At 36.9% G+C, this 27,485-nt stretch overlaps 1 protein-coding gene across 13 annotated transcripts in view; it reads right to left on the bottom strand.

The window, feature by feature from the left end:
• PIAS2 (protein inhibitor of activated STAT 2) overlaps positions 1–27,485 on the bottom strand; it is a 147,223-nt gene that overhangs the window by 67,082 nt on the left and 52,656 nt on the right. For all 13 annotated transcript variants that reach the window (XR_013381509.1, XM_077900672.1, XM_077900673.1 and 10 more), the window contains 6 exons: positions 21,583–21,667; positions 13,947–13,997; positions 13,708–13,798; positions 5,683–5,817; positions 3,868–3,973; positions 2,370–2,443 (listed from right to left, as the gene is read on the bottom strand). Coding sequence is in view for 12 of the 13 variants with exons in the window: in XM_077900672.1 (XP_077756798.1) it covers positions 2,370–2,443; positions 3,868–3,973; positions 5,683–5,817; positions 13,708–13,798; positions 13,947–13,997; positions 21,583–21,667 (542 nt within the window). In the remaining variant the exon portion in view is untranslated. The remainder of the gene's footprint in view (positions 1–2,369; positions 2,444–3,867; positions 3,974–5,682; positions 5,818–13,707; positions 13,799–13,946; positions 13,998–21,582; positions 21,668–27,485) is intronic.

Consider the following 27,485-nt stretch of genomic DNA (forward strand, 5'->3'; position numbering starts at 1 on the left):
AGAAAATGCTGAAAAAAATCAGGTAGATGACTTTTTTCAAAAAGCTCTAAAAAAAAAAAAAAAAAAAAAAAAAAAAAAAAAAAGCTCTAAAGACACTCTACAAAACAGACTTTGTTTCACTTGTAAGCAAAGAAAAGAAAATATTTAATGAACTTAAAGCAGGATCTTATTACTTATTTCATTGAGAAACTGAAATGTTAATGTTCTTAAAAACTGTCCATTTTATTAAAAGAGATACATTTGAAAAGGAACTGTTCTCTACTCATATATAGAAGGAATCTTATCACTCTGATGTACCACTTTCACTATTCTCAAAATCTGACAATCCATTAGGATGTTAGTCTATTATGTTTTGTTTTGGTTGTTCTCCTATAGAATAGCAGCAGTATTTGAAGGAAAAAAAGGGGAGGAAAAAAAAACCCACAAGTGCCAAGAAAACAAGACAGAAAATGGCATCATGCAATCATTAGAACTCCTCAGATAAGCTGTACAGAAGCACTTTCTTCTTGATAAAATAGTCTGCTACTAAAACATAAAGGTAACAGGAGTTCCCTTACCATATAGTCAGTATGCCCAGAATATAGCCAGCAATTAACACTTGCTGCTCAGTATACTAGGGTTAAATTGTAAGAAAACTGCCAATACCCAACTGTTTTTGACCAACAAAACAGCAATTTCCTGTATTTCAATACAATATCAATTTTAACATGAGAAGAAGGAAATGGGTAATGTGAAGACACTGAAAAGAACTCATGCCTCAAGGTTTGCACACAGCATGGGAGTAGAAGAGGATGTCCTGGGTCCAAACACAAGCCCTCTAGGGCCTCTACCGCCACTTTCAGAGCATTAATAACCCCACTCCTGCTCTGCTGTTGACTGCAGACCCTCTCTCTGGGTCTAATAACCACAGGTTCCCAATTTCTAAGCAATCCAAATTTCATGCACTTCTATTCCTTTTCAATAAAGCTAAATTAGTTCAAGTTAATGTAATAAAAAAATAAATTCAGAAAGAAAGGGATCTGCAAACACCAGTTTCTAAAGTGACAGGTGGACTTATAACTAGGATATTAAGTATTTAAGCCCAATTTGGGATTAAAATATATTGTAAGATAACTAGAATAATGTCAGAATTTTTACCCTTGTTCCACTATTAACTGGGTGATGTGGGTTAGCCAACAGCTTTTAGTCTCCGTCTCCTCATCTGCAAAATGGAACAACTCCACACAGGTTTACTAAGACAGTTAAATTAAGGAGCACATCATAGGAACTCAAAAAATTATTCCTTTCTTTCTCCCTCTCTCCGACACAATTCTCTCTCTGTTTAAATACTGTACATTTCTCACAATGCTGGCTGGTCACAAGGTGCCCCCAAAAGTATACTCCTGATTTTGTGACTTTTCTCATCAAGTTCCTCATGTCTGGAAAGGGTGCCCCTTCACCAGTACTGATTTTAAAGAAGCCTTCATCCACTATTATTCCTGACCTCTCACATTTCTTTGGTACTCTATTAGCAAGGTTACATACATGTGGTATATATGGTCTTCTGCTTTCTCATGTGAGTTAGTTCTATAGCTCAAATTATTAACTTCCTGACAACTTATCAAGTCCTCAGTAGTTTCCCCCAAAATTAGCTAGCTGAGTACCAACACATGAGGATCTGACAGTTGCTGACTGATTTCTACCCTATAGTCCCTATGTAAAGAGACATAGAAATTATTGTGCAACTTAGAAGTACATTACAGACTAAGACATCTCAAGCATTTTTTTTTAAAGATTTTATTCATTTATTCATGAGAGACAAAGAGAGAGAGAGAGAGAGAGAGACAAAGGCAGAGGGAGAAGCAGGCCCCATGCAGGGAGCCCAAGACGAGACACAATCCCAGGACTCCAGGATCACGCCCTGGGCTGAAGGCAGGCGCCAAACCGCTAAGCCACCCAGGGATCCCTCAAGCATTCTTACTCATTACACCAGAACCATCAATAACCATTAGGCGACAGTAATTTTAGAGCTATTTTTCAATTCTCTGTATATTCTGATAAAAGGAATCAACCCTCTATTCTCTATGTTTACTATTAGCTGTGAATTTTCTACAGCAAAAAACTGTGACAGATTATTCTGAACCTAAAGCTCTCTTCCCTCATCGATATAACATCCTTTTAGGTCTCTTCTTGCTTAGTCATTGTTTGAAGAATATTTGCATTCTTTAAAATTATAATGCTTAATCATTAAAATACCTGAATGAGAAAATGACAAAAGTTCAGAATTCTATCATAATGTATCATTCATTCCCACACTTACTTATATAGAAAAATTAGTAATTCATAAAAAGTGAAAGGCCCCACCCAGAAAGTTTTGTTATTTTACTTACAGGGCACATCAAGGATACCCGAAGGCTAGTTGTAGCAATTTCACTATCAGGATCTGCAGTAAGTTTTTCTTTAACTTTAAAAAGAAAGAAAAAGAATTTTTTAAAAAATTTTAATTAACTGTGATAGTCTAATTATACAAATATATATCATCTTATTTAAAGTTTCCCAAACACTTCAAGTAGGTCAAGAAACTACAAAAAGAAAACCAAAAAAAAAAAAAAAAAAAAAAAAAACCCTCAAAATGTTAAGTATTAATGTACTGAAAACACAATCATATTTTCAGTATTAGGTTAAAGAATTACAGATTTGCAAACTCTAGGATCACATGTTTAATTATTTTTTAAATTTCTTTTTAAAAGTAAAATTGCAGGTAAGAAGAGTTTCAAAACAGAAAGCTGTTGAAACCTGAAGAACAATACAACAATTGGGGAAGGAACTTGGAGAGCTGTACTTGGAGCTTCAATGTTTTCCTCTCACACACACTGAGTACTTTTTATTAGGAGGTATTGGTTGTTGCCGACAACTATTAAATTTGTAAATGAAAAAGGCCAAATATTCTTATACTCCCTTTGACAACTGAAGACCATAATCAATATGCTAATGACTCTGCAATTTGATTTACCAGGTAATGTATATAAAGTATGGTCTCTACAAGCCCATAAGTATACACATGGCCTCTGGGTGCCAAATTCTTAACACCATTATAGAGAACAGGCAAGGAAATGGGAGACACTGGAACTGCAGCAAGCTAAAAAATGGAGAGAAGCATTTCCCTGCCTTCCAGTTCTAGGCAAGAAGATCCCTACTGTGCTAAGGAGAGGAGAATGGCTTAAGTACAAGAATCGCAACACCATTTCAACAGCCCTACTTGGCTCCCTTTTTGATCTGTAGATCCTTCCTCCTTTCCAATTCATTCAGTGGTATGGGAGGCAACTAGGGGAAAAATACTTTCTTTCCCAGAAAAATGTCTTATTCAATTAAATTAAGTTACTGAACTGAATTATTTACAGTTCAGGTTAGACTTTTTTTCTATTATACACTATGAAAACAAGGTACAAAATAAAACATCTGAGAATGCAAATATTGTTGATAGATATCAACATTTCTTTTGCAAAAAGAGTTCAGAATTTTTTTTAATGTACACCCTACTATACACTGGAGGTTCAGAAGACTTGCATTCCTATTCATAAGTCAACATATGCATTAAAATTACCATCAACCTGACATTTACCTAAATAAGTTTTCATGAAAAAGCCAAAAATCAGACAGGTTGGGATTTAAAACCGATCCTTGGGAGTGATTTCTAAGAAGTGTTTTTCAATTTATAGGGCTCTGTTCTTAGAGTATTTTTAACTCAAAATTCATTTTAGTTTTTTGAATAATTCTTCCCAAACTACTCCTATATTGATGTATATTTGAGGCTTGGTTTTTCCTTTTTTTTTTTTTTTTTTTTCCATTAAAGCATCTCATATGCTCAGTCTTACAAACATTACTTACTTAGTGCTCTGGAATGATCAGGGTTTCTAATACCTTTCATTTTTAATCTCTGTAATAACATGGCTGATGTGAGCTGTCGTACAAGATATACAGACATGGAGTAATTCTACAAAGAAAGATAATCTGTATTAAAGATGAGAGATAATAGTCTATTTACATAAAATACTTGTCTAAGAAACTCTGGTTTCTAAGAATAAAATTCAAAATAACATTCACAGGAAGGTCAAGGACTGGGAAGGGAACAGAATCAACGCAGCTACTTTAGGGAAGATAAAACTCTATCATATTAAAGGTATTTCTCCATCACTTACCACTTTAAAACATCCATATGAAAGATAATATATCTTAGATTAGTAGTTTTCAAATTGTGTTTCTAGTTTAGCAAAACTGATTATCTTAGAGCCATCACGCTATGAATGAGGATGTACCCTCCAAAGCCCACTTCTCATTAAAACTGTTCTGTTTTCATGTAATGGGATTGTCAGTATTTTCACTGAAAAATGGAAGCCACTGCAGAAACAAAGTTCAAACACTAGTGGTCTGAATTAACATTTCAAATCCAGAGTTTCAAAGTTCTAATTCTGGCAGAAGAGACTATATGGCCTTGAGCAAATCTTCAAATGAACCCAGTAGCAGCTTTCTTCTGAGAAAACTTTTGACAAATTAACCCCTCTTTCCAAATGCACATTTTATTAGGAAGGGGACAGCTACTATAGTATTTAAGACACACAGATAAGAAAAATAAAAAAGACAAGGCCAGAAAATAATAGCATCCAATCCTATACCTTTTAGATCTTGGAACAAAAAAAACTTCTTAGCTATTTATAGAGCTATGAAGAGATGAAATATAATTCTACCTATATGCTAAAAATCTATTTCACTAAATATACTCATTCAATTGATCCTACTATAAAAATACTTTTAACAGTTACCAAGTCAAATATTTTAAATAAAATTTGTAATGTCCTGCAAGAGTCTTTTTAAATATCTGAATACCCAATATAGTGTGCAAACTTTAAGTCAATTAATCATTTTAATTACAAAGAAAGAAAATCATTCCCAGTACATGGCAAAAAAAAACCCTGCAAGGTCTCCAATGTCTACAATTTCCTATCCTCGTGGGGAGCCCAATGTGGGACTCAACCCCTAGACCTGGGATCATGCCCAGAGCTGAAGGCAGACGCTCAACCACTGAGCCACCCAGGCATCCCAACATTCTGTATTTCTATATATAAAGAAATAGTTCTAAAACAGAAATCCCATGCTGTATTAGTCAATATCCCACAATGGAGATAATACATTTGAGACTAAGAATTAGCAGAAAGCCAGGTTCATCAACCTAAAGGTACTGGGAAAATAATGTAATTCTAAGTAAATATTTTCATATGAGATTCTCACATTATCTGAAGTAAGAGCTGTTTATGTAAAAGCTGGAACAGATTATTTCCAAACACATTTAAGCATTTTCCTCAAACCCTAATAAAGCTTTTTGTCCCTCTTCATAAACACATAACATCACCTGAAGTTTCCAGTTTCTTAAAACACTAAACACATAAACACAATTGTGATTAAGCTGTTTCCTTAAGAAATAACTGTAATTACACTCACTTCTTCTCCAAGAAAATGAAGAGATGACATTCAAGAAATCTTAAACTTTTTAACCCTAAGACTCTCTACATCTCCACCTCTGAAATGAAAATTACTGTTTTTTTAGAGAATCAGAAAACTAACAAGTGAGAGCTAGTAGCCTGAGCTAAGACAAGACAAAACAACTCGTAGTGAGATGACTTTCATGCTACCCAGAAAAGTCTTTACCTTTCCGATTTCTGATGCCCAAGAAATGGAGATCTGGTTTGGCACAGCTGAAGATAACCTAACTAAAGATGTAATATTCAAAGGGCGTCCAGGGCGCTTCTGTTCAATCCCATTTTTAGGTGGTGGTGCATAACCCTAGAATGAGAGAGAAAAATAATTTTAAATTCTCTTTTGGGGGTCATTTTCTCCAAGATAGATACACATTTGCCTAATTTCTATCACAGTTATCCTTATTTTATCCTAGAAATCATACAATCCTCATCCTAAAGTTACCAATCCAAAAGAGGAAAATGACCTTTTAAAAAGGTTATATGGGGGATCCCTGGGTGGCTCAGCAGTTTGGCGTTGCCTTTGGCCCAGGGCGTGATCCTGGAGTCCTGGGATCAAGTCCCACATCGGGCTCCTGGCATGGAGCCTGCTTCTCCCTCTGCCTATGTCTCTGCCTCTCTATGTCTATCATAAATTAATAAATAAATCTTTAAAAAATAAGAAAAATAATAAAATAAAATAAAATAAAATAAAATAAAATAAAATAAAATAAAATAAAATAAAATAAAATAAAATAAAAAGGTTATATTTCACAAGTCCAGAAAAGTAAAAAACATAAAAAATAAAAAAAAATAAAAAAAATTCCACCATTAAAATTAAAGATGCTAACATCTTGCCATATGGACTATGAACTTTTTTTTAAAGATTTTATTTATTTTTTCATGAAAGACACAGAGAGAGAGGCAGAGACACAGGCAGGGGGAGAAGCAGGCTCCCTATGGGGAGCCCAATATGGGACTCAAACCCAGGGCCCCAGGATCACGACCTGTGCCAAAGGCAGATGCTCAACCACTGAGCCACCCAGGTGCCCCTCTTTTTCTTTTTTTATATATAATAAAGTTGCACCTCTTTGTACTGATTCATCTTAGGAGCTCCCACTCAAAATGCATTCTAATAGTGGGGATGGGAAAGAGGGAAAACAGTTTGAGGATAAAGGAACAAATTAAACTAAACTACTGGGACTACATCAAAATAAAAAGATTCTGCACAGCAAATGAAACAATCAACGAAACTAAAAGATAACCTACTGAGTGGAAAGTATTTGTAAATGACATATCCGATAAAGGCTCAGTATCCAAAATCTATAAAGAACTTATACAACTCAACACTTAAAAAATCCCCCAAATAATCGAGTTAAAAACTGGGCAGAAGACATGAACAGATGTTTCTCCAAAGACGACATACCCATGGTCAAGAGATAGATGAAAAGATGTTCAACATCATTCATCATCAGGGAAATGTAAATCAAAACTACAATGAGATATCACCTCACATCTGTCAGAATGGCTAAAATCAAAAACACAAGAAATAACAAGTGTTCGTGAGGATGTGGAGAAAAAAGAATCCTGTGCATTGTTGGTGGGGATGCAAACAGGTGCAGCCATTGTGAAAAACAGTATGGAGGTTCCTCAAAAAATGAAAAGCAGAACTAGTCTACAATCCAGTAATCGTACTAGTAGGTATTTACCGAAAGCCTATAAAAACAATGATTCAAAAAGTTATATGCACCTCTATATTTATTGCAGCGTTGTTTACAATAGCCAAATCATGCAAACAGCCCAAGTCTCCATCAATAATGAAGGGATAAAGAAGTAGTAGTATATACATACAATGGAATATTCAGCCATTTAAAAAAAATCCTGCCATTTGCAACCACATGGATGGAGCTAGGGAGCATAATGCTAAGTGAAGTGAGTCAAGAAAAAGAGATACCATATGAGTTCACTCATATGTGGAATTTAAGAAACAAACCAAATAAAGGGGGAAAAAAAGAGACAAACCAAGAAATAGACTCTTAACTACAAGGAATAAACTGATGCTCACCAGAGAGGAGGGAGGGAAGGGAGTAGAGGGTGGATGAAATAGGTTATGGAGATTAAAGAGTATGCTTCTCATGATGAGCACTGAGCAATGTTCAGAACTGTTGAATCACTATATTGTACACCTGAAACCAATGTAGCACTGTATTTAATAATACTGGAATTAAAAAATAATAATAATACTGGAATTAAAATTTAAACACTTAAAATTTTTCAAAAATAATTAAATAAAATATATTTATTAAAGTTTATAGGGAAAAAATAAATTAATTTCAAAGGAATTACTAAAGTTTTATGAATGAAAAACAATGCTCTCCACTGCCTTCTCTCCAAGTAGAAAAGAAATTGTCATTTTTAAAATCAGATCGTGTTAACAAAGAATAATCAATATTTCAACTGGCAGGGATACCTGGGTGGCTCAGTGGTTGAGCAGCTGCCTTGGCTCAGGTCGTGACCCCAGGGTCCTGGGATCAACTCCCACACTGGGGTCCCCAGAGGGAGCCTGCTTCTCCCTCTGCCTCTCTGTGACTCTCATGAATAAGTAAAATCTTTAAAAATAAAAAAATTTTTAAAAATTTCAACTGGCATTAAATTAGCCCGATGGCTATAATACTGGTTATGCTTTATTCTACTTTTTCTAATCATTAAGCATTTGTTTTAAACAAGTGTATTCATTTGATTCACGTTACATCCAATTCTCAATTGCCAGAAGACTTCTCAGTTTGTAATTTTCAAAACTAAAAATATACTTTTTAGAAAATTAAAATTTCTTAGCTATGAAAGCATCTATGTATTGAAAAGCAGATATCATATTTCACTGAATCTAAAATGCCAGTGACATAACTGTGTCCCACTAAGTAGGAAAAAACACTCAGTTAATGATACAACCTAGCATATCACTACTTGGAGCATAGCAAGGAAATATAGGCAAAATGAACTGCCTAATATTTTCTTTTCAAATATACAGAAGAATCTTCTGAATCACTTTTTACTACTCAGTTATCAATGTATATGTTTCATAGTATCTTCCTATATGCCACTAAGATTTCTGGAGATACCAGTATTTCTTAAAACTATATTCTACTACTCTACTAATAGCTCTCAAATTTCCTTGCAGGTCACTGATACCCTTAAATTAACGGTCTGTGTTACTGCTGCTACAGTCTGGATCTTATGAGAATGTACCGATCAAAGCTTTTCAGACAACCACCAGGATTCGTGAACCTTCCTTAAAATGTTCTTAAATCATTTGTTGGTTAAAAAAAAAAAACCAAAGGAGCACAGCTAACCCGTCATGCCGCAGGAATAACATCAAGGCTGCAAAAGTATAGGCAATGACAATACATTACAGCTGCTAGCTACCTGGTCATCAGCAACTGTAAAATAGCTCTGGATTCCAGTGATGGTAAAAACACGCATGTTAGAAACAATGAAATACGGTATGGTGGTATGACACGACAAAGCTAAGGAACATGTTCTATCACAACTAGGGAACATCCTTCACTGCCTTGTAGGAGGTACACAACCTTACAAAATTAACTGGAATTCTTATAAAATTGCTTAATATCCAGTCTATATTCAAATTTCCCCACTGTTGTCTCAAACGTCTTTATAGAAAGTTTTCAAACATATAAAAAAAAAAGTATAATGAACTCCCATATACTCATCATCCAATTCACTATATATTTGCTCATTAAGAGTCTTTACCTATTTGACCTCACTCCCAACCCAGATTATTTTAAAGTAAATTGAAGACATATCACATATCCCTATATAGCCTGGTACACAAGATGTCCTTTTACAGCCTGATTCAAACTAGAGCCTCACACTGTGCTTTAGCTGTCTCTGAAGTCTCCTTCATTCTATAGTAAGAATAATTTTTATTGTCCCTCTCCCTTGCTTCTTCCTTTCCAATGTCATTTTTCATTGAATTTTGACCCAAAGAATGACCTTACTTTTTGGATGAGGCAGACTGCTTCTTCATGGTAAAAAGCTCTGCTGCTCTATCTCCTGTAGATGTTTTAACCTGGTAACTAGTTGCACAGGCTTGATTTGATTCAGATTTGAATCTTCAGTCACAAAACTTCATAGAGAATGTTATGTACTTCCCACATCATGAGGCACGTAATGAGCTTACCCCAATTACATTGATGTCAAGACTGATGAGGAATTCAGCTATGTCAGCCTGACCCCTCCACAGTAACACTCTCCATCAAGCTTTGACCTAATGGTTTTAGCATCCATTGATGGTTACTTAGATCAAATATAATTACGGATTTGAAAAGAGTGGTTTTCAAATCCATTATTCCTTTTGCTTATGTTAAAATGTTTCCATAAAAAAAACTTGATGGTGTCAACATTTGACCCCACCCTGAAATCAATGATTCTTTATCTTTATCAATTTTAGAATACTGAATTGGTGCAACCTCCAATGGTTTACTTCAACATGATTATAAACTTGATCATATATTTGATGGTTTTGAGTCCACTGGAGTATTATTTTTTAGATGTCAACATTACCCCCATCTTAAGCAAAACCAATCTCATTAAATTGGGGGGCAGAGGGTTAAGTTTTTTTTTTTTTTTAAGATTTTATTTATTTATTCATGAGAGACAGAGAGAGAGAGAGGCAGAGACACAGGCAGAGGGAGAAGCAGGCTCCATGCAGGGAGCCCGACGTGGGACTTGATCCCAGGTCTCCAGGATCAGGCCATGAGCTGAAGGCGGCGCTAAACCACTGAGCCACCCGGGCTGCCCAAGTTTAAAAGAAAATGTTGACTTTACCTCAGTCCAGATTTACTGTGAGGCAGACCATGTGCATGACTACTACATACAGGAAAAAAATATGTATCAGGAAAAAGAAAACCATGAACACAGAAATAGAATTTATTAGGATAAGAGGGCTAACACCAAGAAGATTTCTGACTGCACCAAGAGGAAATATTTGATTTTTGCCATCTGAACTGAAGCACACATCCTCTCCATTCTACAAAATCTTTCCAAGTAATACTCCCCACTGTCAACCCCTTCTACGACAACCCCAAACCTTCCAGCTCCAGAGATTTATAAAAGTTTCTCAAAATTTGTTTGAAAAGAAAATAATTCAGCTGCTCAAAATCACTCTAAGCAAAGAGGGTCTTTTATTCTCTCCCCATCCTACCTTCAAACCACAAAATTTTCTCACCTTGCTATCAGTTTGTACACTGGCAACCTTGGGAGTCAAAGACGGGAAAGGGGAGGGAATACTCTCAAAGACCGTTTTACTTGTGTCTGTTCATATGTTGCACATGTCATTCTGCAAGTCCTGCTATGAGCTGCTTACTGCTATCCTTGTATTAAGATTATCTAGAAAATCGATGCATCAAGGCATCTTCTAAAACTCATCTTGATATGGGTAAAACACAGGAAACTATTTTCATCACTATTTGACCCTTAAGAATCCTGGGACACATTGCTAATTATCAACCTAATGCCATTTCCCATTCAGCTTTCTCTTTGCACATGCAGTATTATAGTGCCATAATGACTGGATACTGCAGTAATGTCTACATAGAGGTGCTCATTCCAGGACACAAATTCAAATATACTCACAGTTCTCATGGGAAATTCCATGAGCTTATTCCTCTAGGATTTGCCATGTAATAAACTAAGATCATGGGCAAGGATCACCAACATAACAAACTTCTCTGTGACCTGTCAACTGAAACAAAGTCCCCAAAGTCCCTGAGGATCTCCATGGTGGTAAAGAGCTAAAAATATTAACTTCTACAAGGTCACTGGAGTTTCCTCTTCTGAGGCTGCAGTATACTCATGATTTTCATAAACCTGCTTTATGCTAGTAAAGGCTCTATGTTTCATTATCCCAATCAATAGCAATTGTGGACCAAGAGATGGTTTAAGGAGTTTTCTATCAGTTGCATATAAATTTATTTCCGTTATTCCACAGAGATAGTCACAGGGCCAAAAAGCCTTTTTGGGAAAGGTTGGCAGCATTTATTTGATTTCTGGAATGGCCCTACAGGGTCAGGAAAGCTCCCGATCCCCGAGCCCCCACTGCTTCTGTTTCTGAAAACTGTCTTTGCCTTTGTCCTAAGGCTCCATTTCTTCGCCTCTTTTTCAAGAGCCCCTGGAGACATAGCAAGCCCCTGGTTCCAGAGGAGGGTGCCAGAATCATCACACAGTAACTGATAAGTTCACAAACAGCCTAATACAAGTACTGAAGGGTCAGTTAGTCTTTGGGAAAGAAATCAGCAGTGACTGAATAACAATGTACCAGAGAAAAGTACTCAACTGCCTAATTTCTTCCCTTTCAAAAAGAGTGAAGGAGTGACAAATTCAGAGCTATCAACAGTTTCACAGTGGTGCTATAGATCTCATGAAGATACCATCCCAAAATAAAATACTGCTCCCTTTGGAGCATTCTGTGGAACTTGTGTGTATACACACCTGTAACCACCATATTTTCTATAGCAATGCCAGAGTTTAAGTAGAACCTCTTACATTGCAGATAGCCTCCATCACTGGCACAGTCACGATACTAGACAGGTCTTCAAGGTAGGTCTAGATACCAAAAAGATCTACACGGTTATATCTTTCTTTAAGGGTGATGAGAGAGTTAAACAGCAACAAAAGTCAAGGTCAAACAAATTTTAACATATCTCAAGGAAAACTGGGTATGAACAGCCATGCAAAGTGTGCACAGAGGCATTCCACAATCTGATTTTTCCAGGATTCCTTTGTCGCACATGTGGCCACCCATTGTATCCCTCAGTTCCAAGTAAAACTGCTTCTTCCCTTGGTTCAGATCTTTGATCCATCCAGATAAGAGGCAGCTCCTAAGAATCTACTGTTGCTCATTGCCAGAAATCTGAGAAACAAAATGTCCCACCTGGGTTTTGAACACGCACTGGACCATGTAAGCAATCCTCCTGACCACATCTACTCAGCCTCTGCAATTTCCCCATTCATCCCCAAAGGACTACTTCAAGTGATTTCAGCCCCACAGACCTCATTCAAAAAGAGGCAGCAACAGTGCAGTGTTACTCAAGCTCTTTAAAACTCATAAAATAGGTACTTCTTAGGTCTCTAAATCCACAGGCTATGAAGAGACAAATGGGACTCCTGATAATCACATCAGATCTTTGACATAAGGGTTGGCTTTGGCCACAGGTCGTCTTCACTTTGGGAGGCTCAATGACAATCATCTAGCTCTGGTAGAGCCCAGAGACCTGGACCATGCTGTCCAGCCCACTCAGCTATTCCTCAGTATTGCTTGTATACTTATTCCAGAGCCACGGCTTATACTCAGCAGGATGCTAAGCAGCTCTCCCACTTCCTTCTCTGTAGTGTCTGACGTGAAATGGCAATTAGCATCCTGGTGGAATCACTGTTCTCATGGGATGTCCTCGGTTGAATATACCTCCACTTTGTAGTGCCTGACATAGAGGCCATGCTCTCCTACTTTTCTGATTATGGCTTTGCTGGCCTTCTACACAGCTGCACTAATTTACTGACTTATTCCAAGCCTCAGTGGAGACAGATATACAATCCAGTTTAACAATTAAGTGTTATTTTAAGATGTGACTAACAGGATTTGAGGATTCCAGAATTATCTACCAAGCCAGAAACAGGCTATATACCATTGTGTGCATGTGCCTGTATGTGTGTATCACAAGTGCTGAAGCCCATATATTGTTTCACTGCTTAAACAACAGGTTGTCAATCAAATACCATTGCATTCATACCCCAGGTATGCACACCAAGGTCCAAGCTTGGAATCCTTGATCTCCATGTCCAGTTGCTCTCAGCAGCCTCTGCCTTTTACCATCTCATTCATGGAGAAGGCCCAGCTAATTCAGACAACTATCACAACATGCTGTTCTATATATGCAACAGAAGCCCTCTTATTATGCCATCTGATATGATCCTAAGAGTCCTTCACAGCATCCCTGCTTCCTGGCACAAGAAGTTCCAGGCTTACCTTTTCCATATCCCCCAGACCTAGAATCAGCCATTTCTCATTAATCCCTCTAATGGAAAATAGTATTTAACCTGGATAGTTAACAGTGCTCTTGGTATTGAGTTGTCACTGTTTTTTCACCTTGTGAATATTTAGACTATATTTACATGTGACCCTGGTAAATAAAATGCAACTTACAGGCAAAGGAAACAGCTTCCCATTTACTTTTATACATAGACTATTGGGATAGTTGTCTTCTTGAGGGCAACTTGTTTCTGCCAGGCAAAGTCTGCATTAAAGAAAAAAACAAAAAAACAAAAAAAAAAAAACAAGAAATTATTTTTAAAGAGTATACCCAAGCATGTTACAGAGTCCAAGTTCAGTACTATATGCACATAGTTAGCAAGTATAAAATTAACAGAAAATTTCAAACTCACCTCAACTGAACCTGGACTGTATAATCTCTCCTACCACCTGGCAAAAAATCCCTGTTGGAAAGAGAAAGAAACTGGGTTGAGAAGACACAATGAGAATTCATAGGAACATTTTCACCAGAAAAAAATGTTAATATCTTTATTCTTATTCCTTAAGATGAACACTCCCAACAGCATAAGCCTTAATCAAAAGGCTACAGTGATGCTAACCCTCATTTATATAACAGTCACATCTTTAAAGCAATTTTAAGGTATTTTCAATTTACAGGAACTTTTGTGATACAGTATTTATTTCAACAGGCAACAGATTTGATTAATATGAAAAGAAGCACTGTCAGTTCTAAAAGTTTAATAAATTAATCTGTTTGCTCATAATGGTTAACATTGGCTGAGCATTCTAATCATGTGATTTTTTAAAAAAAAATATAACGACCCATTCACTACATAGTCTGTTGGTCTGGAATACAGTCTGAGCATTAATTTTTACAACAGGTGATTATAACATGGTACCAAAATGAAGAACAAGTGCCTAGAGTCTCAGCATCTCTGTACCATGGCAACTTTATAATTAAGTATCCAATTAAGGACACAGAACCTCTTAGAATTTCTACGTGAGAACCTAAAAGAGTCCCATATATTTTTGGCATTGAACCTTGCAAAGTCTTGCCAGTCCACAGTGAAGCAGCATTGTGATTTCCTGGGAGCCTGTCAGAAATACAGAATCTCAGGCCCCACTGCAGACCTACAGAACTAGAATCCGCACTTTAACAAGCTCCACAAGTGACATGAATGCATGCTGTAGTGCAGAAGTATTGTCCTTAGCCATTATCATTAATCTTTGACTGTCAAAGAGTACTAGAAATCAGTCCTTTCTTGAGAGTACCTTTAGTGTTCATTTTGCTCTCAAAGGGCCAGTCTTCTGTTTCATCATTTTCACTGGAAGGCAGTAAAGCACAACAGTGACTCGCTTGAGTTCTACAGTCCCAAACTGCAGGACCTGGGGCAAATCATTTAACCTGTTTGGAAAAATACTGCACCTACCTCATGGAGTTGTCACAATGATTAAATGTGTTAACAATACATGTATGCCTGGACATATAAAGTGTTCAACAAGTGTGAACGGCCAGCTGCTATTATTGTTAACTCTGCTATCACTTTCCTTTGCCAGTAGCATCTGTCCTTCTCAAATGTCTATTCAAAACATCCCTGTAGGGATCCCTGGGTGGCGCAGCGGTTTGGCGCCTGCCTTTGGCCCAGGGCGCGATCCTGGAGACCTGGGATCGAATCCCACGTCAGGCTCCCGGTGCATGGAGCCTGCTTCTCCCTCTGCCTGTGTCTCTGCCTCTCTCTCTCTCTCTCTGTATGACTATCATAAATAATTAAAAAAAAAAAAAAAAAAAAAAACAGCCCTGTACCCTAAACAACGACCTCTTGTGAGCAACCCATATTCCACTCATGTAAAGCAAGAACATTTCAGTCTGGGTGCTAGCTCAGCAACAAATCAAGACACAACATTTGCTCTCAAAGGTCTCATCCTAGTAGGTAACAGATATATACAACTAAAATAAAATGTGGCAAATGTGAGAACCTATTACAAAAAATAGGTGCTACAGAAAAAAACAGAAGTTTAACTTTGTCTTAAAAGTTCAAGGCAATTATCACAGTCTAATCAAACTAGAAAAAAAGGTTTGTACAACAAATTAGCCTATTTCTAATTAGACACACTTCCATCATTAACAGTGGCTTCACCACTGTTATGTTAGTCATTCTCAGCAAAAGGAAAGGGTGAAGATCAACCAGCAACACCTAACAAAATCTTGTTAGGCTGGGAAACATAAAAAAACAGAAATGGCAAGAGACATAACTAGAAAGCTAGATGGAAAAATGATATAGGGTTTTAAACAGCTTGCCTAAGGATTTAACTTCATTCCAGTAAGGGAAACTAACATAAACTGGGAAATGCAATGTGCTATACATCTTCACATGAGGAATAATGAGTAAGCATCTTCTGACATTTCATTTCTGCCAGTCACTGTTCTAGGAACTTCACATGTTGATCTCATTCATCAGACATAAAGCAGGCATTTACTATATGTCAGGCACTGTGACAGGCTTCAAGAATATAAAAAGAGGGATCCCTGGGTGGCACCGCGGTTTGGCGCCTGCCTTTGGCCCAGGGCGTGATCCTGGAGACCTGGGATCGAATCCCACATCGGGCTGCTGATGCATGGAGCCTGCTTCTTCCTCTGCCTATGTCTCTGCCTCTCTCTCTCTCTCTCTCTCTGTGACTATCATAAATTAATTAATTAATTAAAAAAATATATATATATAAAAAGATGTTGTCACCATCAAGTTTGTAAATTCAAGCAACCAAATAAATGCTATGAACCTTTAATAGAAAATAAGTACACAGTACAGTGAAACAAAGTGTCTGGGGAAATCCAGAAAGGCATCATAGAAGAGCTAAGACTCAAACTGGCCCTAAAATATACCTCAGGTTTGCCAAGCAGAATACAAAAAAGAAGATATGCATAAAGACAGAGCAGTCAGAGAATAAGCTGCCGGGAAAGAGGAGAGTGAGTGACAGGACATGCAATGAGACAGAAGATGAACAGAACAAGACATTGAAGAGAATTGCCAGCCAATGGAGTGTGGACTTCACGAGCTATCATTCCAGGGTTTTAAGCACAAGAGAGAAAGAAAACACTGAATGGGCTTTAGAAAGATCACACGGTCAGCCATGAGAGTTAAGGGGCCCACTAAAATTGTATGGGCAGAAATGGGGGCTTGAAGCCTACTTAAATGTAAACATCACAGAGTGATATTTAAGCATAAAAAATGGACAAGACTCCATGACTGACTAGATACAGAAGGCAGGATAAGAAAGGGGAGCATCTAGGGTGTGAGGGCTCAGGTTCTGGAATGGGACAAATGCTACTCACCAAGGTAAGAGGCAAAGCAAGTTATAGCATTCAGTCCCCCCCCAGTCACTGAGTGAGGTGGTGATTACTTTTCCTATGTTACACTGGGTAAATAAGATTCAATGGGTTTTAGTACCTTACCTGGGGGGCATACAGGCAGGCTTTAAGTGGCTGAGCCAGAATCCACAATCCAGTTGATAATACTCCAAAGATCATGATAGCTCCCTCAAGGGTAGAGTTGCATCAAGTTTTAAATCGTCAGAGACATAAGAGAAGGATCAGTGGAGTGCGGCAAACTGACAGGACGTGGTGATTGAAATGTGGGGTAGTACAAAGGCGGCTTTGGGCACATCTCATGCCATTAATGAAATAGTGGGAGGAAATATACCAAGTACAAATCTTGAAGCCAGTTTATTTTTTCAACTTTGCACTCCTGGTGCCTGGAACATTGCCCATAATAGGTAATAAATATATGCTGTGAGACTAAATGAATAAATGAAAGAACAAAAGACAAACAAGTAAGTTTGGGAGGAACGCAAGTTCAATTCTAGATGTGCTGTGTCTAAGGTACCTGTGGGTCACTGAAGTAGGGACAGTGAGTATGGACTCCAGAGCAAAGCGGAGATTTTGCAGCCACAAACATAAAAATAACAAAGCACATTTATGGATACTACCACAGAGTAGTGAGAAGAGGATCACAGATTGATTCCTGGGCACGTCTAAGAGAAGTCAGTGTGAGATGCTGAAACAGCATGATTAGAGAGGTAGTAGTAGTAAATGGAAGGAGAGTGCTAAAACCAAAAAGAGAACTGAACTCACTGATCAATCTTTACAAGATGCAATATTAAGAGAACAAAATAACCCAAACCTGAATGTATTCAAGCCTCACTGAGAGGGTACTATCACTGCAGGCAAGGGGAGAAGCTAGATGCACGGCAGTGGTTCTCAGATTTGTTAAACACTGGAAACAGTGGGGAGTTTAAAAACTGTTTCGGTTCCATCCTCAGAGATTCTAACTGAATTAGTATGAATGAAACATGGTATTCAGAGTTCTAAAAGCTCCTCCCGTGATTTCAATATACAGCAGAGTGTGAGCACCACAAGCACAGAAGTTAAACACCAGCACAAAATTTATGTATGGATCCAAATCCAGAATGTGTAAGATGCTACAGAGTCAATGAACCACTTTTTTCAAAGAGCTGGTAAAAAAATATAATATGAGAGGAAACCAGAGCTCCTTGGAGAAGTGAACAATTCCAGAACTGGGGCAGAGAAATTACAGAATGAACCTAGAGCATGCTGTGGTGACAAAACAAAAAGTACAGTAGTTCTCAGGAAAGAGATGGAGACATACCAAAGGGCACAGGAGCCAACCTGAAAGAACAGCCAAGGGACAGAGGCAGACCAGTTTGAACAACATTATCAGAAGACAGAATTATAATCCAGAGTACTCAAGAGCCTACACAGATAAAAGTAAATGACTGAATAAATAAATGGGGGAGAGGGGACACCTCTTCCTTATGAAAGAATAACTAATATGAAAAAGAATAAGAACAGAAAATCACACCATTGGAACACAAGAGTGGTTTCTTTTTTTAAGATTTTATTTATTTATTTATTAGAGACACAGAGAGAGAAGCAGAGACACAGGCAGAGGGAGAAGCAGGCTCCATGCAGGGAGCCCAACGCAGGACTCGATCTTGGGTCTCCAGGATCACACCCTGGGCCAAAGGCGGTGCTAAACCCCTGAGCCACTGGGGCTGCCCTTTTTTTTTTTTTTTTAAGATTTTATTTTATTAGAGAGACAGAGAGAGAGAGAGAAAGAGAGGCAGAGACACAGGCAGAGGGAGAAGCACACAAGACTGTTTATGACAAAACTGCTGAAGGAGAAAGATCCATCAGTGAATGCTGAATCAGTGTGCAAATATCTGAAGAGAAATAGACTAGGTTGTGTGCCTGGTCTCAAAATATCTCCCCCAAGATATTTATTACTAACAAAAGAAAAAACAGTAACTTTATATAAAGTGTCAAAATCTAGTAGAGAGTACCTTACCCCAGTGATCAAGGTTAATGATGCCAAAAATAAGATGTATCAATATTATGCAGCTGAACACGATACACTAAGAAGGGCATATAACTTGAGGTATTCTTGCTAAAAATGCATAATCTCAAGACATGATATCAGACAAACCCGAATTGAAAAATATTCCACAAAATATCTGGCCAGGACTCTTCAAAAGTATCAAAAGTTATGCAAGACAAGGAAAACTAAGAAACTGTCACAGACTGAAAGAGACTAAAATGGCAATAACAATTAAAGGTAATCTGGGATCTTGGTTTGGATCTAGGAATAGAGATTCACTAGAAAAAAAAAAAAAAACTGGTGAAATCTGAAAAGTCTATAGTTTAGTTAACAGTATTAGACCAAGGTTAATTTCTTGGTTTTGATAATTGCACTATGATTATGCAAGATGTTGAGAAGCTGGGTAAAGAGTATGTCTATTTTCATAACTTTTCTATAAATCTATAATTATTTCAAAGTAAAGTACTTTAAAAACCATGGGAGATAAAGACATCAAAAGTAATTACATGGGTCATGTTTAAATACTGAAACAATAAGAAAACTTGAATATGGGCTAGTCACGGTTTTATATTAAGGAATTATTATTCGTACTTAATAAGCAGTAAAGGTTGATCTCAAGCAAAGGACTATCACTGAGTAACAAACAAAACTTAGTATTAATGATAGGTTTTGGATATAAAATAACATTAATAATATAAATATAACTTAATTTTTTTCAATTTATTCTATTTATTTGTCGGCTGGTTGGTTGATTGCTATCTCCAAGATTTAAAGTACTTCCAAATTTACAAAAACTCAGTGCAACGTCTTGCACCCAGTGAAAATGAACCACATCAAGTTACATTCATTTCATTTCTTTGATAACTTTCACCTCTAAATTTTGTTTTCTGAAACTATTATTGTGGCTATTGGATCTTTTTTGAGACTAATTCTTGTACTGTCTTTTGTAAATTTTAGTTTTCAACACTTTTCCCCTGCCTGTGGAAGAGGCAGTCTATCTATGCAATTCTCTGTGAGGGCTCAAACTTCAAAGGGTCAGAACATACAATCATGTTGGGATAGTGACAACAGCACTCTCTCCCTCTATATATTAGTAAGGGTGATATGATTAATGAAAGAATCTAAAACACTGTCCCAGACTCTTCCACATAAAGAGAGCATCTTCAAGATGTCAGTGTGCTTAAGTGACATGAGGCCGGTAAGTTTGGATTCACATCTTCAGAGACTTGACCAGGCACATGAAGATATTAAAGACCAAAAAGTCCAACCTTTTTTTTTTTTTTAAGATTTTATTTATTTATTCATGAGAGACACAGAGAAAGGGAGAGGCAGAGATACAGGCAGAGGGAGGCTCCATGCAAGGAACCCGATGTGGGACTCAATCCCAGGAATCTGGGATCAGGCTTTGAGCCAAAGGCAGACGCTCAACCACTGAACCACCCAGGCATCCTAAAAATCCAACCTTAAAAAACGTATGTAGTTGTGTTGAATACAGAATTTCCAAAACTCAACTACAGAATTCTTATTTTTGTAAATTATTAACATTTCAGAGTACACGAGCATTAAATGAACAGCCAAAAAGGAGGCAAAAGACTTCTACTTTGCTCAATTCTTTTAACTCCATAATCCCAGAAAAATCATTTAACCTCCTAGTCTGTTTTCTTATAGTAAATCTTTAAGAATGCAATTTTAAAGAGTCACATAAATAATACATTATTAACACCAATGAGGACTATATTTTTAATTGGAAAAGTAAACACTACATATTTCCTTTTCTTTCCTTTTACATCTCCATTCATTTGCTCTTTAAAAATGTGTCTAAGTTTCTCCAATTTTTCTGAATGGCAAAGTTAAGAGTACTTTTCATAATTGTTTTCAGATTTCTACTAATTTTACGGTCCAGATGACCACAAAGCTCAGAACAGTGTAGTTTATTAATTCTTCTGGGATAAGAACCCGATATCTATCTTAACTCTTAAAGTGCCTCAGTTTGGATGATAACATTTTGGGATATCTTACCTTTAGGCTGCTATCACAAATTCTTTTTTATGCTGCTATATTTGAAATAAAATCTTCCTTTAAAAAAGTTATTACCAGAAAGTAATTCAAAAAATAAGCTGGAGTTTTAGTTAAAGGTTAAAACAGTTTTCTAATACAGAGTATTTATTAATTATTTTAGTAAGCATATACTTCGCTTGCTTAAGAAACAATACTCCAACTCTTATGGACTGAATTGTTTCCCCAAAAATCAGGTTGAAGACCTGACCGCCCCCGCCCCCAATATGACCATATGTGAACTTAAAGCGGTAATTACAGCTGAATAACGTTATAAGGTTAGGGCCCTAATCTAATACAAAAGGCTTCCTCATAAGAGGAAAAGACACCAGGAACGCAAAAGCACACAGAAGAAAGGTCACGTGGTGCAAGAAGGCAGCCTCTACAAGCCAAGGAGAGAGCCCTCAGAAGAAACCAAATCTGTCGACACCTTAATCTTGGACTTCAATCCTCCCCAATTTTGAGAAAATAAATGTCTGTTGTTTAAGCCATCCAGTCTGTTGTGCTTGTAATGGCAGCCCTAGCACACTAATAATACATCAACATTCATGAAGAAATATATTCCAAACATTCCTCTTACCTGGATATGCATATCTCTCTAACTTGCTGAGGTGTCAGAGCAAAAATAAAAAACTTCTCTTGAAATCGTTGAATACTGCTTTGAACTGGGGAGGGAAAAAAAAAGATAACATTCCAATATCCAAAAGATACAAATCCAAGGATGTAACCATGTGCAGTAACAATGCATTTCTGATCAAGAGTCTGCCAAATTCTGAAATTTGTATGGTTAAAATACTCCAAAATAAAGAAGTAGTAAACTGCAGTCATCTTGGAGTCATGAAAGTCACTTTAAAACAAGCTCAATTTTAAGCATTCAGTCTTTATTCTAACTAATTATAACACAGTCAAAATATAACTCCTCAAAATGACATTTCATCCTTGACTATATCATTATCAAATGAAAACTTGGGGGAAGTAAAAAACTGCCTCCAGAGCTCTACACTAGACTCAGGTGATCTTTCGTTTATTTCTTTGTGTTTTGTTTTCAACCCTTTATATTCAGTTACACAGAACATTCATATAAAATAAAGTTTTCAACTTAAAATTTTTAAGTTGAAAACCTAAAAATCCGAATTACTTTTATACAGATTATCTAGTTAAAAAATTACCTAATGAAGTCATCCTTAACCATGTTATTAAAAACTGAAATCTACTTCACAAAGAACTTTTTAGCAGATTCATCCTGATGTATTATTCATTGTTCTAGTGCTCATTACAAAAAATAATGCAAATAAAGCAAAAGCTAGCATAGAGACCTTCTACTTCCTAACAAGCACTGCCAACAACTCACAAGGCAAAATGGCTCTTGCGTGTGTTATTGGCCAGTTTTCCTGATACATAAATAAACAAAATGCCAGTTAAATATCCAATGTCAGAGGACTTCCATCCACAAGTCACACCAAATTAAGAAAAATATTAAGTACCTGGGTAAAACATTTTAAGAACAGTTTATTATAGCAATTATGTGCCTAGAAATCATGTCATAAAATGGCTCACATTTTCCTAGAACATTTTAAAAAAGGAGAGGAGGGAGAGGAATGCTGTTTATGATGAAAGCCTAAAAATAAAACAAATGCTAAGTCACAAACCTAAGTATGGAGCAAAAAACACAAACACACAGCTATAGTAGTAAGTCTCTCCATTTCCTCAATCCTTTTCACTCTTCAACTCTCTCTTGTGTGGATTTCATTTCCCACTCTCCCCCCAAAGTTAAGGCCATTTCCCTCTCTATCCACAGTTAAGGTCACCAATTACCTCTTAAGTGTCAAATTCAATAGGCTTTGAGATTAGAGGTGAACATATTGTATTTTCAATCAGTTAATGGTATAAGCACCAGTTCCTTCAGCCAGAAACTTCAAAAGGTCTAACATAGGTATAAATGGAGTTCTAGAAGAAGAGAAAAAGGCATTAAAAAAAAAAAAAAAGTTTCAGAAATAATGAAAGAATACTGATTAACTGATTGGCATGGGCAGAGAGAGGAGGACCTTTACAGGTCAAAACTAAGCAAAGTAAATACAAAGAAAGCTACCTAGTCACATCAAAATCAAACTACTAAAAGTCAATAATGACTATAAAATCTTGAGAGCAGTCAGGGGAAAAGAACATTACATACAAGGGAAAACCAATATGAATAAAGGCAATGTAAGCCAGAAGTCTTTAAAGTGGTGAAAGGAAAAAACTGTCCCTGGAAAACTCAATACCCCTCAAAAACAGGGTTAAATGATGACTTTTATATAAACAAAAGCCAACAGAATTTGTTGAAAGCAAATAAGTAATAGAAAAGGAAACTGTCAGGATAAAAAGAAATGATACCAAATTCAAAACCCAATTTTCCAGAATAAAAACTACTGCTAACAATAAAGTGGTAAAGGTAAAAGAATGTTGGTTTTTCTTATGATTTCTCTAAAAATACAACTGTTGAAAGCAAAAGTAACGGCACTGAAAGGCAGGATTTTTAAGATAAGCAGAAGGAAAGATACAATAGCAAAAAGGATAGATAAATGAAACTATCTGCCCAAGAGCTGTGATTCTGGCTTCATTCTGATAAGCTTGATTAACACAGATCTAGATGGATCAACTCCTTGTGCACCAAAAATGCCAGGTATCTACAACTACAGCTTTGGTCAGTTCACCCAGTATAAATGCCAGTATCTGAGGCCCGGCCTGGGTAACTGGAGTCAACCTACCCAGGAAGTACCCACATGCCATGAAACTTACACTGAAACTGGAAGGCTTCCATAGTCAGCATATGCCAACATTTATGTACAATTTACAGAACTTGCAGCTTAATGTTAGCAGTTTAGATCTTAGCACATTTTTGCAGAGGCTTTTATTTTGACATACTTTTAGACTTATTATTTGATGGTAAATTTTCTGTCCAAAGCATTAATACCAAATAACTACCCTGTTTCTATGAAGAAAAAAAAAAAATGGATGTTTCATCACTCTACACCATAACTGAATTCCAGGAACTTACAGCAACAAAAAAAATTGTGCAGATGCTAAGAAAACCCAATTTGTATTAACACTGACCATTTTTATGAGACAATTTTATGACAGAACAGCAGCCAAAAGTACACTAAACTTGCCATAAGGTAAATCTATTAGCAAGACTGTCATTTTCATACAGATGAAGAGAAAGAATGGCAAGATATAAAGCAGAAAAATGCAGGTTTTGCCATGCATTTTCTGACCATCAGCGTCTCTAACTTGGGATCAGAAAACCAATTTTACACAGACCACATGAACACTTCCATGTTAATCGTAGCAAATGAAAAAGGAAAAAGACCATGACTCAGGGACATGAATCCGATACTTCACTCAAACTCTTTCCTTTTTTAACAATCCTCCATAAGGTAGATTCTATTTTTCAAAGACAGCTACAACAATATCATCCCATCACACCCTGCTTATAACCTTCCAATGAAGCGGTGGGGTCTCTATCATTCTCCCTTTGAACTTGAATGGCCCCTTGTGACTGCTTTAATTGATGGCAAAGTGATGGCATTCCACACACACACACTCACACACACACACTCTTGAGACCCAGCCCAAACTAGACCAGAAGAAAAAGCTTTATTTATGTAGGTATTCTAGTCAAAAACCAAGCTGAGTCCAAGCCAACAGGTAGCACAGATACTAGATATGAGTGAAGATGCCTTCAAGTGATCCGAGCATCTAGCTATCAAGTCACCCCTCAGTCTCTAAGTCTTCTCAGCTAAGACCCCAGACATCTTGGGCTGGAGACAAGCTAGCCACATACTGTCCTTCCAATTCTTAACAGGGAAAATCCATGAACATAATAAGATGGTTATTTTACACCACTGTACTTTGGAATGGTATATTATACAGCAATAATAAGTAAAACATTGCCACAATTTCATGAAGTAATGTATTAATTTTTTTTTTACAGATTAACTTATTTATCCATGAGAGACAGAGAGACAAAGACATAGGCAGAGGGAGAAGCAAGCTCCTCGCAGGAAGCCCAATGCGGGACTCCATCCCGGATCCCAGGATCACACTGTGAGCCCAAGGCAGATGCTCAACCACTGAGCCACCCAGGTTTCCGAGCATTAATCTTATAAATTCCAAGTTCTATCATTACGTCTAGCTTCATTTATAATTACTAACTGATGAGGCTTGATGATATGACATAATGACTACTCTAGGTTTCTGGATATTGGTTCTTTCTACCTTTTTAAGCATAAGTAAATCAGAATAATCCTGTATCCTCGTTTTAGGCCTACTGGTTATTATCCAAGTGATTTAGGAAATTCACATAATATCTCCAAGTCCTTCTTTACTCCTTGATTAAAATGGAAATTAAAAAAAAAAAGGTGGATTAGTAAAATGTTAAGATTGTATTTATTTGAGAGAGAGAACAAGAGCAATGAGAGGAGGGAAAGAACACACAGACTGCACCGAGGATGAAGCCCAATGCGGGGCTCCATCTCAGGACTCTGAGATCATAACCTGAGCCAAAATCAGGAGTCAGATGCTTAACTGACCCAGCCACCCAAGCACCCTTCATCTGCCTTTAAGAGGCTGTTTTGTAGGGATCATGACCACAGGGTCATGAGATCCAGTCCTGCATCAGGCTCCGTGCTGAGTCTGCTTAAGATTCTCTCTCAGGGTGCCTGGGTGGCTCAGTTAAGTGTCTTTCCTTCAGTTCAGGTCAAGATCCCAGAGTCCTGGGATCAAGCCTCAAGTCAGGCTCCCTACTCAGTGAAGAGTCTGCCCTTTCCTCTCCCCCTGCCCCTCCCTCCCTGCTCTCTCAAATAAATAAAATCTTTTAAAAAAATTCCTCCCCTCTCAAGCTCACAAAAAAAATTTTTTTAATTTAAAAATAGGGGCGCCTGGGTGACTCAGTGGTTGAGCATCTGCCTTTAGCTCAGGTTGTGATCCTGGGGTCCTGGGAACAAGTCCACATCGGGCTCCCCACAGGGGGCCTGCTTCTCCCTCTACCTATGTCTCTGCCTCTCTGTATCTCTCGTGAATAAATAAAATATTTTTTAAAAATTAAAAACAAAGGCTGTTTCATGGATCAAATGCAATAACATATTTGAAAGCATCCTGAAAACAATGTGGCACTATATATATATGTGATGTATTTTCAGTTCCAGAGGTCCCAATCAAAAGTATCTGCTTTTAAAAAGAGCAAAATTTCAAGAAAAAGATATACAGTCCAACAGATGCATTTTGCCAACTATTCAATAATGGCTTTTTCTTGGTAAGATATAGTCAAGTAGAAAATATTTTAAATGCCTAAAAATATGAACTATTGTTAATAAAATAAAAAATTTCTCAAGCTCCCCCATTGCAGAAAGTTATATGGACATCTTTTGATAAGCTAGTTTATATTTGGTCAAGAATGCTTCCTAGCAATGAGTACCTAAGTTAGCAGGGGCTTATAAAATGGCCCACTCAGGGAAGAAATAAACCAAGATGTTTTACAGACAGTTTTGTGGAATATCATGGCTCAGTCTAGCTAATCTATAAAATAAATATATTTTGATACTTTATATCATAAAGTAACAATGAATAAATCAGTTTATTATACTGCACTAAGATCTCTATCCTGATCTATCTACTGCCCTATCACCCATCAATTAACTGTTCCATCACTGCCAATCAATGAATACTCTTAGTTTATTCCTTTTCCTATAGTATCTCTGCATCAAAAGTTAAGAGGGGGAGCAACCCTCAAAAATAAATAAAACTACAGAAAAAAAATAACCAAGTCAAACAATTATAAAAGAAGTGAATATAAAAAGTTCTGTTCTATATTCACAAATTAGCTCATTTTTGGTAACTCATTTCTTAACACACTGGAACTAACAGGCACACAGAATGCTTTCAATAAAACTTAAGTGATTCTACATTCCAATATTCAATTGTTTACAAATAGTTATCATTGACATTGCTTTTTGTGAACACTTTTTAAATGATTATCCTCCTATATACACAAACTTTTCTCATTTAGTGAAATTCAACCAGAAACCTGAGCCATTTGAAAGAATTTTATCTATACAGAAATCATCACTGGGACGCCTGGGTGGCTCAGTGGTTTAGGGTCTGCCTTTGGCTCAGGACATGATCCTGGAGTCCTTCTCCCTCTGCCTGTGTCTCTGCCTCTCTGTGTCTTTCATGAATAAACAAAATCTTTAAAAAAAGAAGAAAAAAAAGAAAGAAATCATCACTACATTAATAATCATCAGTGGTGTTTAATACAAAAAGATTTTTTTCCCTATACAACAGCTATAAAAGATAATGTGGGGAGAGTAGAGGTTTCATGCTTCTTATAAGAACGACTTTAATTCAGGGTTTTGAAACAGAATAATTGTCAATTTTCCATTTACTAGAAATCATTTCCTTTACCCCATCCTCTTCTTCATCCTCTATATCCAATTAGTCATTAAG

Source organism: Canis aureus, chromosome 6, assembly GCF_053574225.1.
Source record: "Canis aureus isolate CA01 chromosome 6, VMU_Caureus_v.1.0, whole genome shotgun sequence".
In the NCBI taxonomy this organism is placed as follows: domain Eukaryota; kingdom Metazoa; phylum Chordata; class Mammalia; order Carnivora; family Canidae; genus Canis; species Canis aureus.